The sequence below is a fragment of the Echinococcus granulosus genome, assembly GCF_000524195.1.
Source record: "Echinococcus granulosus chromosome Unknown EG_S00017, whole genome shotgun sequence".
NCBI lineage: Eukaryota > Metazoa > Platyhelminthes > Cestoda > Cyclophyllidea > Taeniidae > Echinococcus > Echinococcus granulosus.
Window position 1 is genome coordinate 582,947 of NW_020170397.1, and position 14,845 is coordinate 597,791.

Sequence of the window (14,845 nt, forward strand, 5' to 3'; positions counted from 1 at the left end):
TTTGAATAGTATAAGCATTTCAAATGAGGTAGTAGATGGTGATCCTGACAGTGGTGGCTCCAAACGCATAGCAGCCAATCTTCTGAACAACTAGCTTGCGGAACGCCTAATCCAGCACGCCCAAGCATAAAATACTCTGTCGTGCGTGGAAATTGCGTACAAAACTAATCCTTCTGTGGGAATGGTGAACAAAACCCAATCAAGCGAGAATATTTGCGATTTCAGACAGTGTGGGTGAGTAGAATATCAAGACAGCCAGGATGCCCTGGGATATTCCAAAAGACCTGGACAAGCTGACAATATCTGCTTTGTGGGTATTTGTTCACTGTGATGCACCTCTCAATACGTATTTTTCCTACCTTCGGTGCTACTTTAGCGGAGCCTCCTAGCAATTTACAGTGGAAGTCGCGATTTAACAGACAGAAAGGACGATATCAAGGCAGAAGTCTAAGTCTGGAATAGACGTGAAACTTAGAAGAAATCTCATGAAATTCGTAGTATTTCAAAAGCAGGACAATTAGTGTTACCATCGAGTAAGCATTTCTTTATTAGAACCTACAATATCATCAAACACGTCTTTCTGATGAAGGTGTATGGTGATTAGCGTTTCATATTTCGTCCGTTCTCGTGGGCTCAAATTCGCGGTGGTTCTACTGATAAGCATTTCTAAGAGAGTTGTGAACCTCTGGCTAATATCTGTCATAATCTTGGGATTCTCCCTCGACTCGTTCAGGGCCATAGTGGCGTCCTGGGTCCACACCATTTGGATGGACAGGATAGCCATCTGACAGATCTGTTCATTGAGAATTTGCTGAAGGTTGAGCTCCACGTCCATCAACCGAACGTGGGCCATGCGAATGCGATCGAGGAGAGAATACTTCACTGTCATGAGAAGTCGCATCAGCCACATTTCCACAGGACCCTCACACCGTAGTTGTGGATTCAACTGTAGTTTAAAAGCAGTATGCGAAAGCACTAAGGATCTCATAGTCTAACGCTTACTTTTGCTAGTGATGTGCAGAAGCCGCACTAGCCTTATTTACTTCAGCCTTATCTAGTGTTGACTAAAGTTAAGGACTCCCACTAAGCCTGATGTCCATACAATCATCTTTTTTAACATTACTTTCGATGTCGATGAAGGGTAAAAGTCAAAAGGCTTTTCACTCGAGCCTACAGTCAGTTCCTCATTGAGAGCCGAATACGCAGCCGAAATCCATGCGCTCTCCTCAGCGAAATGCAAATGATGAATGCTGTCAAAGATTGCGAGTAGATGGGGCTGAATGGCCTCCGGAGTAGAGGCTTGACCAAGAATCTCTAGCAGCACTGGATCAGAGACGAAAAAGAAGCGTGGAAATAGGAGCCTCTTGCTCTCCAAATAACCCGAAAGTGAGCGTTGACAAATTTCCAACTGCTCAAGCATTCGTGGGAGGAGTTCCAATAAAGTGGTATCAGAGGTGCAGCAGACGACCACCGAGGGCGTCTCACGGGCTCGGTCAATGATCTTGACCCAAGACTTGTCTACCGTCAAGAAGCGTCGCGCCTCCTTTGGCAGCTGCCTCCCGATGTCTCCACCAACGAACACGGCTTCGAGATAGACCCACAGGGACTGTACCTTCACCCAGTAGTCTAGCACTTCGTTAACTGTTGTTAAATTATTCACCCACTTTGCAATCTGGTCCTTGAAGGGTTTGTTGAACCTATAATAATATCATCCCTGTCATGTCAAAACAGTTTGGGAAATCTGATGTTTTACAGTGTAAAACCACTGACATCACCCATTACTTGGGTAGGATCTTATAAAATGGTGAAATTGACCGAGATATATACTGCAGTCATACTCGATAACACTGAAGTCGCTCACTAACGAAAGACTTTAGTAACTGGTGCCAACTTGCCTACTGTTGGAGAGGGATGTGAGTGTCATTAGGGAGTCCTCCAAAAGGCTTTGAATCTCCGCAATTCGACTTCCCTTGAATAAAAGCTCTCCTCGATTCTTGAAAGTGGTTAAAATGAACTCCTGCTCCTCCCAGTCCTGAGCAACGCGTTGCAATTTCACTTCAATCTCTTTCTCCCGTGTTGCACCCATGCAGACGTCCTCCACGGCCACACGCTTAGCACCATCGCCCGGTCCAATGGGCAAATCAATGATGACCTTAGCTGAGAGCATGCTATCTGCCTCTGGGTCGATGTTCGGCTGGCCTGTAATCTGACTGATTACGGCCCAGTGACGCGACTTCACAGCAGGATTACGGAACATCTGCAGTATCGGCATTTTGCCCACCAAGGTCGAGAGCGTGGTCTCCAAATCAGAGTAAAGAGTTGAAGATTTGAGCACTGATGGCAGCTTGAGACACCTAGAGATGCAAAAACTAAATGTAGACCTTTCCGATTCAAACGGTAAATCTAAAAATGGTTATCTCTCAAATCTTAAGCATAAATAACTCGACTTATATGCACTTAGATTAGCACACCACGGGGGAACACAGTGAGGTTGTAGGAATGGGAATTAGGACAGATTTACCTAGTTTGCAACGCAAGAAGCTCGTATTCAATCTCCTGAAAATTGGCCTCTCTCCAGGGTGTCTCGCGAACCTGATTAACTACACTGTACACGTCACTGTAGAGGCTATAGAGGCGTTGTAGCATCTCCATCTGCTTTCCCACCGCCCGAAGGTTGGCCAGACTCATCTCTGGCAGACCGAAGAGACGCTGGCCCCGCAGTATCTCCTCCGCCTTCATCATCAATCGCTCATAGTTGTTGCGGAAAATCACTTGACGGTCCATTGCCTCAGTCTGCGAGATGTTTGGTTCCCTGGGTCCTTTCTATGGAAGGGAGAAATAGGTATGGCGATATTCCGTGCACAAGCTGAATTTTGTAAATGATTGGGAACACGACATCACTCTTCCGTTTCTTCCTTGTGTGGATTGAGTCAGGCTTTTCCCAATGCGGTAATTACTGGTCCCGAAATCATGTCCATTCTGGCGTGTTTTATCTCCCTTCTATTTGTATTTTTATATGTTGGCCTTAGAATTGGTGGCTTTGATCGCGCAGGAGTTCGGAAGAGTGCTTTTATTGAGAAACGAATGATAACGCGGCCACCAAGTGGTTAATTTTCTCAAGGACTCAACACCGTGGAAATTACCAAGTCCTAACCAATGATACTTGTCCTTCCGCCCACTTACAATAAACCTGACTTTAAACCACTGTCTTATTCTGTATTTAAAGATAAATTTGACCTCAAAAGTACATAGTAATCGGTACTGCTCACTTGGTTGAAAGCTTCAATGAAGTCATCGATTTCGTCCTTCATCACGATGGCCCTCTGCCGCAGATCCTCCCGATACTTGCTTTCTACAGTCAGCAACTCGTTCATCGCCTTGCCTAAGCGATCCTTGACGCGGTAGAAGATCCATCGGACTGCTTCGATGCGATCTACTATCTCCATTGATAGTGGTGCCTGATACTTGCCCAGGATTTGCTGTGCTTCCTTGAGATCGAAAATAAGATATGTCAGCTCTTGTGTAAGCTTAACTGACAGCAAGAGTTATCCATTGGTATTAATCAGTAGCATGTGGAGCAATAACCTTAAATGTAGGAAGCGGGGAATTTTGCCCTTGAACCTTAATGAATGGCAACTATTAGGTCGAAGAGGAGGGCGTATTCTGTGGCCGGGAAATTTACACCTATTTGTAGCTATAACAAATCACATTTACATATCATCCGCCTCTACACCCGTCTACAACCACTGTTTATAAAATATTTTCGAATAAATTACAGTTACTTTTCTTGAAAGGTCATTACTTTATCGGTGATGTGTAATATCTTCCATTTTCTGCTATTAAAAACCCACTATTAAGTACCCCATCAAATGCAGTTTTTTACAAGTTTATAAATTAGTTACCCATACCTCAGCCACCATGATCCTCATTTCCACCGCAATTTCAATGTCTCTAAAGCTAGAAATTGCTTCCATCACAGTGCTAATGTCAGCGATGGTTTTAGGTGGCTTTGAAATGATACGATCAGTTGCTTCGATTTGAGCCATATCCGCAAAGACCGGGTAGATTAATCGTTCAACACAGAGATCCACAAAGACTTGCTGATGCTCCTTCAGCCGACGCAGTGCCAGATACTTAAAACCGTTTGTGTGAATCTCCAGTGGTCCAATGTAGTAAATGTCATAAAGATTAATTAAGCTCTTTTCCACCTCATAGAGCTTCGCGAAGACCTCCTCTAACTCTGCTATCGTCGGCATACTGTGCTCGTTGAGAAACTCCTGAAGGCGCTCTAAAGGCGAAGTGGTCCAAAGGTAGAGGAAGTCCTGAAAGGGGCTTATGACTGACTCCAGTTCCAGTATTTGACCTAGAAACATGAGAATATTATTTTGAAGGTCAGACAGTTAGTAAATCAAACGATTGCTATAGCCTTTCGATGGATGAAATCATACTTTGTTAAATGCTTAAAGGGATATGTTGATTCTCTTAATTATTAACTTAGATCGCACTGAAAGTGCAACATACCTCCGGGAAGAAAGTTGACTTTTTTCGTCGAGTTGATCCAGGTAAGAAGAAGAGATTGCAGTTTGTAAATCTCTTTGTCATGACGAACGTCAGTGTAGCAATTTACATCCTGTTCATTCGTCTGTACTGAGCTGCCATGGACAGCACTTAACCGGCCTACCACAAGAGGAGGATATTGCATTATTTAAATTCATTTCATTTTATGCACCTAAAAGGAGTTTTCTGGCCAAGTCAAAGCTGTAATTTCGCTTCTCCCGCGACGCTTCTACTCGACACAGAAGTAGCAGGCCACTCCAAACACCTCTAGCCATTGATGAGATAGCAAACATGTGATGGTAAATAAGGACTTGCGAACGATAACAAAGGCACAAAACCCAAATCCGCGGGAATCAGCCAATATCCACAGGCGCCTTAGGTCACTCTAAGCTGATGGAGCGCAATGCTACGGTGCGAGCCGCAAACGGCTTAAGGGTGGCAAAGGCGGCTGAACGCATGCCACTGATGATTCTCGCTATGGCCATGCCTATCCTTAATTAGGCGGTCATGCAGCCATTTAGCTAGTGCAATGCCTGATCTTGGAAAATTGACCCACAATCCATTGTGTGATGAAATTACACAGGAGGTGAAACTTCTGTAAAAATTGTGGACGCAAAACTATGGTACATTAGGGCTTGCGATTTCAAAAGTTAGTACATCGTCCAAAGACGATGGCTCAACCTACTAACAAATTTTCCGGGTATTAGCTACCTGATGATGCAGGAAAGTATGTAGTAAACAAAAGCTAAGTATCCCAATTTGACCAGAACGCCCCCCTTACTAAAACTCACATACCTCCGTATAGACTGCGAGAGGAGGCCTAAAATTTGAAAAAATTGGACACTACTGCTCAGTAGTAGTAAGTTTACTAATAAAGTAGATAAATGACACCACCAACCCTTATAGGCGACCGATCGCTAAGTGTACGTGGACTGACAGTGGTATTGGGAGATGCTTGGGTCCCACTGAAACGAAGGGAATTCCTGGAACCGCGATCACGGATACCACTCGCTTCAGTAAACGACGTAAACTCATTTGCCGTTTCTACATGAGTGGCCCCTGCTTTCTTTTTTTATTCTAATCGGAAAAAAGACGACATATAATGGTGATTATGGATTTCTCAGAAAAGGGGATTAGAAGTGTGCTTACACCAATCTTAGCTAATACTGAATTTCTTGCTCTACCAACTTCTGACCACTTTCCAATATTCTTTGTTGAAGAAAGGATAGCCTTTATGCAATTTTTCAAACCGGCTTGGATTTCTTCGAGGGAAGGCCTTAGGTTGAGATGGTCCCCTTGTAGCACCACCTCACATCGCACGGTAGCTGTCGGCTTGAGGTGGCCTAATTACGAGAAAAACCAGAAATCCTTACTTATAGTGTTTTTACTTGTCGTGGATGAGTAGAAATGCGCAATGACAACTCACCTGCTCGTGTTTTAGTACCCATTTCGACGTCTTTCAATAGGCCAAGACACTCTCTACTACCAAAAATGCGCCACAAGTCGTCCAGAGATCCTCGCACCGACTTTATCACTGCCTCTACTGCAAACTGTCCGAAATTGCGAATCATTTCGTCAACTGCGCTTGCAGTCTGCATGATAATCTTCTTCGCTTCCTGCTGCATGCTAGTTCCGTTGTCGTCTTCCTTGGCATCAATTGTGGAAGGAGAGGTGAAGTGACTTTCTGAAGCCTCTTCTAAAAAATTCAGATTGAATAAATACTGTTCTTTTTTCTTTTTACACATGTGATAACCAATATATATTAGTGGCGCCAGACTCTGATAAGAAGTGGAGACATCACGTACTTGCCACGTTGGCAGTGTACACGTCAAACTATATAGCTCACCAGCATAAACACTTAAACTAATCTCCGGTCCTTCTTTGCGATAACGTTCCCCAAATAGCTTTACAAACGCATCAAAATCTGCCAACGCCGTTGTGGCGTAGGCCTCAGCCGCCTCAAAGACAATTTGCGAGAGCTGCTGGAGCAACGCAGCGGCGTTATTCGCCTGTTCGACAGTGGTCCGGATGAACTCGCCCAAACTCCACCCCACACCCGGCTCCCGGCGACTCTGCAGATGAAATCCGACCGAGGCGGAGGCTCTGGCGGAAACAGAAGAGGCACTGCTCGAAGTGACACCAGCAGAAGTGACAGCGGAGGTGATGGTAGAAGAGGCAATAGTGAGAACCGTTGGATTCCCCCGTCCACTAGGCAGCTCGTAGGGGTGCGTCCCTGGCTGGTCAGGAAATCGGACGAATTTGCATCGGCCCATCGCAGCCAAAGTTGGCTCAATTCGGTAGTCCAATATATCCTGCGCACCTTTCACCGTCCTCTCGAGGCCGCGTATAACGGACTCACAGTTCTACGCGCGTAAAAGTGACATAAATACCCAGTTGTTTCCTGTTCTATAAAATTGTTAGCAAGGCAATGAATCAACAAAATGTGATGGCAAGAACAATGCTCAACCTGGGTCCGTACTCGTTATTTTGGCACCGCTTGGGTATTTGTCTCACCACGTAGCTTTGAGTTCAGTTTGAATAGTTTTAGTTTCAGCTACTATGCACAGCTTTTTAGTCTTTTCCTCTGTTACTGAATTGGGTGTGCTGGCTTACGACAGTCAAAACATTTGCTATTTTCGCTTTCGCTTTTCTACTGACCACAAGACATGCGCAATCGGCTATTGGCAGTCCCCCAAATTCCGTTATGAGACATTCCTTTCCTCACTACCTTTCCCATGGGCCCGAATCCACACTACTTGCCCATCAAATGCGGTAAAGGTGGTCAGCGATTTGAAATTTTTCCACATAGGAGGCATCAAAATTGGAGGTAGGTGAAAGTACTGCCCCTCTATGGTTTTTCGTCGAATGTTACCGAAAGTGGCGCAATGATACATGTACAAGGTACAAAGCGCAAGGCTTTTACTGGCATCAGAAGGAAAAGCAAAAGCGTCCATCACTTGTTACCAGCATTGGGCACAATATATCCACCATCACATCCACTGAAAACATTTACTGAATGTAATCTGCAATGTGAATTTGAAGCACTAATGCGGTTTAACAATGATATATGAATAAAGATGTCACTCAAATCTGAAGAATCTGGAAGCATTTAATCAATCCAAGTGAATCTAATTCCAAGGACTCTTTAGCATTCCACCTATTATTTAGAATGGCTGTGAATGCCGGTTTGCTGACTTTGGTGTGATCCGACCTCTAAGATGCCTTTTTTAAGTGAAGACGACAATGAATGCAAATTTCCTGATGGTTTGTCTGGGAAAACTTGCCTGATCCCATGTGTATGGAAGATGACTATACGATCAATTTGTGGTAACGGTTCGACTTCGCGTTAGATAATAGTACGAAGGAAAATACAGTTGCTAATTTCGGTCTTGCAAACTAACCAGCACCGCTTAGCCCCACTTGACCGACGTATTGAACTAGGGTCAATAATGAATGTAGGAAAGCCTTCATCTGAAGATTCTTTGCTTCGACATCTCAATTCTATAAATAGGTGGGTACGCTACTTAGGTGTCGAAAGCTCAAACGAATACCAAATAGATCAATTTTGCGGTTGATCATCACCAAATTTGACTTGCAGCGAGAGGTCGTTAACAATTACTTCATCCAGTGATTGAGTAAGGCCTCACGAGATATCACCGACAACCACATCTCTCTGTTTTAAAGACTATAAAGTACTAATAATAGTGTTCATCGTTACTTATCATCCTACACAGCATTTTGCTGTACTATAAGCGGTACTTGAGAGACTTGATAATTCGAATTATACGCACCGCAATCCACTTGTCAAAGAGCGAGCTATACCAGTCATGTATGTAGAGTCCCGGTGCCAGAGCCTCATTTATACGGTGGATGCGAACCACAAAGAGCTTCTCCAAGTTTGGGGGAATCATTTGCTCCACACGGTTCTTGTAACGAAGCATATTCTACAAAATTGGCAAACACTTTTTGTTATGAAAAGTTTTTATTCTATTCTCTTCCTTTATTTTTGTGCATTGAAAGATAAAAGCATATTGTATAAGGCATCAAGCATTGCTTGATGGAGAAAGTTTCATTCTTAATAACTAATTGTAAATTAGTCTCTGCGTTGTCTGCTGGTGTCTTTTAAACAGTGATCCTCAGGGAGTATTTTTGGTTGAACAAATGTTTTGTTGAAAGTACCTGAACTTTATCCAGGCGCTTTTTGAGGAAGAGGGCTCGTCTGTGCAGTTCCTCGCCTAATGTTGGAATTGGACATCCCAGGTGATCAAGACAAGTTATTTCCCGCAGTAGCATGCGGATATTCTCATCAAAGTTGGCCATATAAGTAACTTGGGTAGATGTCTTTTGTACGGTTAGAATTGAGGCGTGAAGGCCGGAGAGTTGACCTAAGATCTAGTTGTAAAAATGAACACGTTTACCTGACAATTTGTTACCTTTGCTTTAAAAAATGGCACCACTAGCAGAATGAATTACTAATAAAGTTAGTAAAGAGATATCACTAGTGAAAGTCCAGTTCGGTCCAAGTGGCTATCACAAATGGACTGCATAAAACTGTAAGTCATTAAAAGCGATGAATTGATTGGTTGATTGATCGATTCTATAAACCACAAATCGGACAACTTGCTCTAAAAAATGGTAAGAAAAAACCTCCTACGTGGCATCAAACCTGGTCATACTTCTAAAACTTCAAAATTTTGGCGGCAAATTAACCTCCATAAGATTTCGCTCATATCCACCGGACTTTGCAGTTCTATCATGACCTACGAGGCTTCACCTTAAGTTATGAAGAATAAGTAGAACCACAAAGACATAAACTTAGCACACCTCACATAAAAACACCTGAACATTTTACTCTTTCTAAAGACTGGAGTTAAAAGGTGGGTGTATTTTTCTCGGATTGACGCATCACTAAACAAACACTCTATAGTGAAGAACAGAGTGGAATCGAAGACTTGCGGATTTTTTCCAGGCCTGAAAGACAGTAATTTCGTAGGCGACAAGAGCTTCACTGATACGATTAAACTGACGGATCGTTCGCTGACCCTCTCGCGAATTGCAGACGGAGGGAGACTGACTATAGAGCAATAACATCGGTTCCGCCATTCGAAGGTAGTAGTTGCGCGCCCATGCAATTCGACCTAGATTAATGATATTCACAATTTAGAATTCGGGAGTCGCTTGCAGCAGTACCTCAGGTAAGGTATATTGTTATTCTTTAAAACAACAGAAGGCACGTTTTTTATCTTCCTACGTTTCTGCTACCATGCTTACATCAGAACGTTCTATTCAGTACCACTATTCCTCTAGTTTCCCAACACTTTCCGTAGACTTCATAATGAGGTTATATCCAGAACTATCCGCCTTATGACGTCGTTAGGAGCAACTCCAGTGCTATATTGGTGGGACCGGTAAGTAAACTAACGGACCCCACCAAATCTACAATCAGTTTCAGTTTTATCTGCTAGGAATGTCTTTTCTCCTGTAGGATCTTCATTTCCAACTTGTGGCCCGGGGCTGGTGGCTGACTGCCCGGCGCCAGCCAAGGCAGACGAGTAAGCATTGGGAGCACCGAAGCCGAAGCTCCAAAGAAGAGCAAGACCATTCCATTCAGTCACTATTCACCCACGCTAACAGTCAGCTCATCCCTCCCAACGTTTACAATAAATTTTTATTAAAAATTGCATGCCTTAAAAGTTATTCAGGGGTCACTCAGAGGGTACACGAAAGTAAAGTCTTCTCAAATTAAGGCTCTAAGATAGAAGAGAGGCCAGAATTTGAAGATTGTTGTAAGTGAGCTCCAATTGTTTGAGCTCTTTAAGACAAGTAAAACCTGAAATAATTACCTGAGTAAGGAGGGAAGTTGCGTTGAATTGGAGGGCTGTCGGCATCGCGGGTGTAAATATCGCTAATCTCATCAAACTCAGACCGTAACTGGGTAATCAGCCGTCTATATCGACTCTCCTGCTCCAGAATAGGCAATTGAGCGCGCTTTAACTTTGACGCTTGCCGCAAATTCAGGAGAACTGTTGGGCTGTGATTGCACTGAGCATTATAGGCAGCTTGAAGGTTTTCCTGAAGAATCTTCATCTCTGAACCGAACTGTTCAAAGTCCTCGACGAATTGTGTATTCTCCAGATCGAGAAAATCGTAGCTCCTACTAGTGATGAAGTCGTAGATTTTCTCAAAGTGCTCCACCAATTTGCCTCTCCCATCAAAGGGAACGTTCCTAAGAACAGCAAATTTTTTGATACTCTCGATAATGTGTAGAATGGCTTCCACGCGTGCGACAAACGCGTTGAAGTCTCCAAAGATTTGAGCCTCGGAGAACTTCATAACCTTTTGGTCGTCTCGCGTATTCTTCTGCACCTTGTAATAGGCATTCTGGTAGGCTTTTTTTAACTCGATGCAGTCTTTCAGACGCTCAGTCAGTTGATCCAGGTCCTGACTCCACATGGGGCCTCGACTGGAGTCTACTATGTATCCTCGGCAACTGATTATCATCTGATTCGTTATCTTCAGTAAAGTAAAATAAGCCTGTCTATACAATCATGATTTTTATTTAAATAACGCACAACCAATTACTTTATCTCACCTACTTCTACTTGGCCAACTCGTAATTTAGCCTTGGCTTAGAATTGGAACTTGTTTCAAACGTCCCCCTATTGACATCAATTCGTCGTACTCAACCTGACAACTAACCTGTTCGGTAAGGCATGTAAATACGCAAATAATCCTCCCAACATGACTTAGGATCGCATTTGGGAGCACATACGATTTGTTTGAGTGCCTCAATGGTCTTACCTTCACAAACAGGATGGACATGTGGGCGAAGGATCGGTAGTGTGGTGAGTAGCTGTAGAGACACTGCAAACAGTGCATCAGATTGCCCACTTCTTTCTTCATTTCATTCTGTAAAATGAATAATAATTTGTCTAACATAGTAGGCTGGAGTTATTTTGCTATAGAACTGCCACCGATCTCAGTTTTTTACGTAGACTTGTTATTCCAAGGTGGCGCTAACCAGTTTTGTTACCAAACACTGCAAAATGAAACTGCACTTGGCAAATCGCTCCATTTAAGGTGGCTCAAGTAAACAGAGGAAGAGTTTGTAAAACTCACGATTTCGTATCTGTACAGAGGGTTACACCGCTGAATTATAACTTGGAGAAACTTGGCGTTCTTTAGTGCCTCACAGTGGATGGCCACTACACGATCATCCAGTTCCTTCCAAGTCTACAAAGTACCACCAATTTTACCCGATAAACCTACAAAATCCATCAGTTAAATGGGTAAATACCTTTTTGACGTGGAAACTATAATTTCTTTTAAAACAATATAGAATTTTCTAAGTCACTTTTTTTACAACCCAGTGTCATCTATCGTCATTTAATAGTCATTTTGCAGTCTTCCATCCTTGAATGCATACTATGGACTTAAGTGCACTGACAGTAGTCAAACTAGTGCACTTTAAAGGGTCATTTTAGTACCTTTTCTCACGGAATTGAAATCCAAAGTTTACTAGATTGAATGTACGTAGCGCTCACCGAGAGGGTATTTGAACTAGCCACCGTGAGTACAGTCAGTGTTTTCTTCACCAAAGGAGCGTTCATCTCCTTCATAATTAGGTTGTACCGTGTGGCGCGTTGCCTCCAGAATCTCATTTCTGTCCGTGGTCCACTATTGGACACCTCCTCGCGTATCATGTCGATTTCTTGAACCTCCTGTAATGACAAAAGGCAAGGAATCATCTTATCTGACCCAATAAACGATCAAAGTAGCTAGGTGAAAAAGGAAATTCACCAAGGACACTTGTCTCATCCAATGACAGACACATTCCTCTAGTAACCCAAGGTCTTTCAAGTTGCGAGCTGCCTCTTGAACACGGTGAGAGTCTTGGAGAACTTCGATGTCAATATCGCGGCAGGGAGCAAGCTTGAATTTCTCCTTAGCGCATGCGTCATTTGCTAAACAAATGAAAATAATCATATAGTTATTTTTTACTGACAAAATTAAAGTAGCTTACTTTCGAGGGCCTCCAAGTACTCGTTAACCGCGAAGATGAAGGATTGTTTTGCCTGATGAGTCATCTTTCCCAGATTCGCTTCTTGTGCTTGCATAGCAGGAACGAAAAATGCTTTGATCATTTGGGATAACCAGTTGTACATGTTTGGAACGGGGTAGAGTCGTCGCATAATGAGAACTCGCTGAAATCGAATGGAAATGTATATAAAGTGATGCCTCGAATTGATGAAAATAAGGCGAAGAGTAGGTACCGATTTGAAGTTTTGCGCCGTGATAGGCCCTTCCTTTAATCCAATGTCCAAAAAGAGGATTCCTTCTACTTTCTGGGGAAATGTAGCAGCATTTGAGAACTTTATTTGAAATGACGCCACCATGGATGGATCCAAAGCTGCAAAGATACATAAGGTGCTGTTGAGAAACGTGGGAATCTCATTAGCGTCAGTTATAGATACTGAACATTTATGGTAGACTAGCTGACGGGTTCGCCGCTAGGGTCTGGGGGGGAGGGGGAGGAAATTGGCTACCACACCAATTGCTGCTCAAGGAGGACAAAATATGCATTTTATTCTGACACGAATATTCCGCACATTAACTTCGTTTTTTCTTACTCTCCACAAATCGGTTTGTGATGTTTGTGACACCGACCTCCGAAAAGAAAGTCGGGGTATCACGTAACATGCAACGCTGGGAGTGAACGGATCAAGAAAAGTAAAATGACATTTTTGGCTCATTGTTCTCCACCCTTATGCTCCATGATTACCTTTACTGTAATAGCATCGTTGAGGACTGGAAAAGGAAGGTCTTAGACCTACTGAGTCTAAAGACAAAGATAATAACCTACGGCGATCATTGAGGGATTGGATCCCGACGATCAGAGCAGCACTCGGTGGATCTTTGGCTTGGAGGAAATTGGAGCAGACGTTCTTGTTCTCTGGATTTAGCAGTGCTCTTAACGTAACCCTACGTGGAATGCCAAGAATGCGCAAGATGTAGTCCATCAGGCACTCATACACTGGAGTTATAGAGTCCGACGCATCTGTTGATCCTCTAAACTAAAGTACAAAAATCGTTTGAATTTGTAATGATACGCAGAATCCTAAACTTCACTCTGCAGTCGTGCATTAGAGTATTATCAGGATAAAAAAAAATGCAATTGGTAAAGAACTCTGGTTCTCCTCAACATTTAAAAATAAGCCCATCGATCATGCGAAACGAGGGACTCACTAATGTTGCAATCGGGGGCAGAATAAACATCCAACGGATGGAATGAATTTTATCGCATATTTTTGTCACCTACTTCTTTAATGACCTTGTTATTAATTTGATTTTTTCTCATGTATTAAGTGTTATTTAAAGCATAATAGGCAGCAGGTGCAAGAAGCTATAAAGTCCTGTCTAATATGCACCTCTATTTCTAGGTGGTTTTGAGTTCAAACACCCCTCAGTGAATTTACTTTACTACAAAACGATGGTACTTATTAAAACCTAAGGTTCATTCACTTTGTGCACAAATTGGAAGTTTTCCAAGTTCATTCGACTAGCATCTGACAAGCATTTCTGAGAGAGAAGTGGGAAGCATAGAAAGCCTCCCTCGCAAAAAAAGGTGCTGTCTAAATCAAGTCAAAAGTGAGGTTTTGTAGCTAATCGACTTACCATCACGGCAATGTTGTCTCAAAAATCGAGTTATAAAGTCAATAAACCTAGAGTTTAAATTATCTACTCAAATTGTAATTGGACAGCAGCAGGTTTATGGATTTTTAATTAGGCAGCGCGTTAAGCTCGAGATGACCCATACAGGTGCAGTCTTCTGGACCTTGAGCAAAAATACCGCTTTTAATGGTGTATATGTAATGCTTCAATTGTTTCGTTAACTCTTCCCTTTGGCTTCATGGGCACTTAAGGCTCTGACTTTGTACTTTCGCTGGGCGTAATGACCTACATGGCATGGTAGTAACCACCCAGACTCTGTGCGCATCGACAATGCACATTCATTTGACCTCATGGAAGTCTTGGGGTGCCACATTGGTGGTAGTGGAAAGCAAACCCAATCTTACAGGATAACATCCTTGATTCCTACTCTGAAATGCTAAGCCTCAACTTGAAAAAGGAAGGCATAAGCAGTGGCCGGAAAAATCTGGATTAAATTCCAAAAAAAGGATATTAAATGGAGCTGCAAACCATGCGTGCATTCAAGTTTCTTTACTTGAATCACACTTTTCTCGACCCATAACAAATAGCACGTAATCATGTCTATCCCACTTCAGCC

The 14,845-nt window shown here is 42.9% G+C and overlaps 1 protein-coding gene across 1 annotated transcript in view; it reads right to left on the reverse strand. All coding sequences in view use genetic code 11, as the record gives it.

Moving 5' to 3' along the window:
• Positions 1-14,845, reverse strand: part of EGR_03327 (Dynein heavy chain 5, axonemal) — a gene marked incomplete at both ends in the record, with an annotated part of 44,830 nt that overhangs the window by 29,033 nt on the left and 952 nt on the right. The window contains 21 exons of the mRNA XM_024492576.1: positions 560-946; positions 1,175-1,678; positions 1,892-2,354; positions 2,522-2,823; positions 3,270-3,488; positions 3,909-4,363; positions 4,522-4,677; positions 5,742-5,900; positions 5,984-6,253; positions 6,404-6,920; positions 8,349-8,501; positions 8,737-8,949; positions 9,493-9,695; positions 10,401-11,070; positions 11,359-11,466; positions 11,677-11,790; positions 12,102-12,278; positions 12,358-12,521; positions 12,581-12,967; positions 13,340-13,396; positions 13,421-13,626. Of these exons, the coding sequence (XP_024352977.1) occupies positions 560-946; positions 1,175-1,678; positions 1,892-2,354; positions 2,522-2,823; positions 3,270-3,488; positions 3,909-4,363; positions 4,522-4,677; positions 5,742-5,900; positions 5,984-6,253; positions 6,404-6,920; positions 8,349-8,501; positions 8,737-8,949; positions 9,493-9,695; positions 10,401-11,070; positions 11,359-11,466; positions 11,677-11,790; positions 12,102-12,278; positions 12,358-12,521; positions 12,581-12,967; positions 13,340-13,396; positions 13,421-13,626 (5,884 nt within the window). The remainder of the gene's footprint in view (positions 1-559; positions 947-1,174; positions 1,679-1,891; positions 2,355-2,521; positions 2,824-3,269; positions 3,489-3,908; positions 4,364-4,521; positions 4,678-5,741; positions 5,901-5,983; positions 6,254-6,403; positions 6,921-8,348; positions 8,502-8,736; positions 8,950-9,492; positions 9,696-10,400; positions 11,071-11,358; positions 11,467-11,676; positions 11,791-12,101; positions 12,279-12,357; positions 12,522-12,580; positions 12,968-13,339; positions 13,397-13,420; positions 13,627-14,845) is intronic.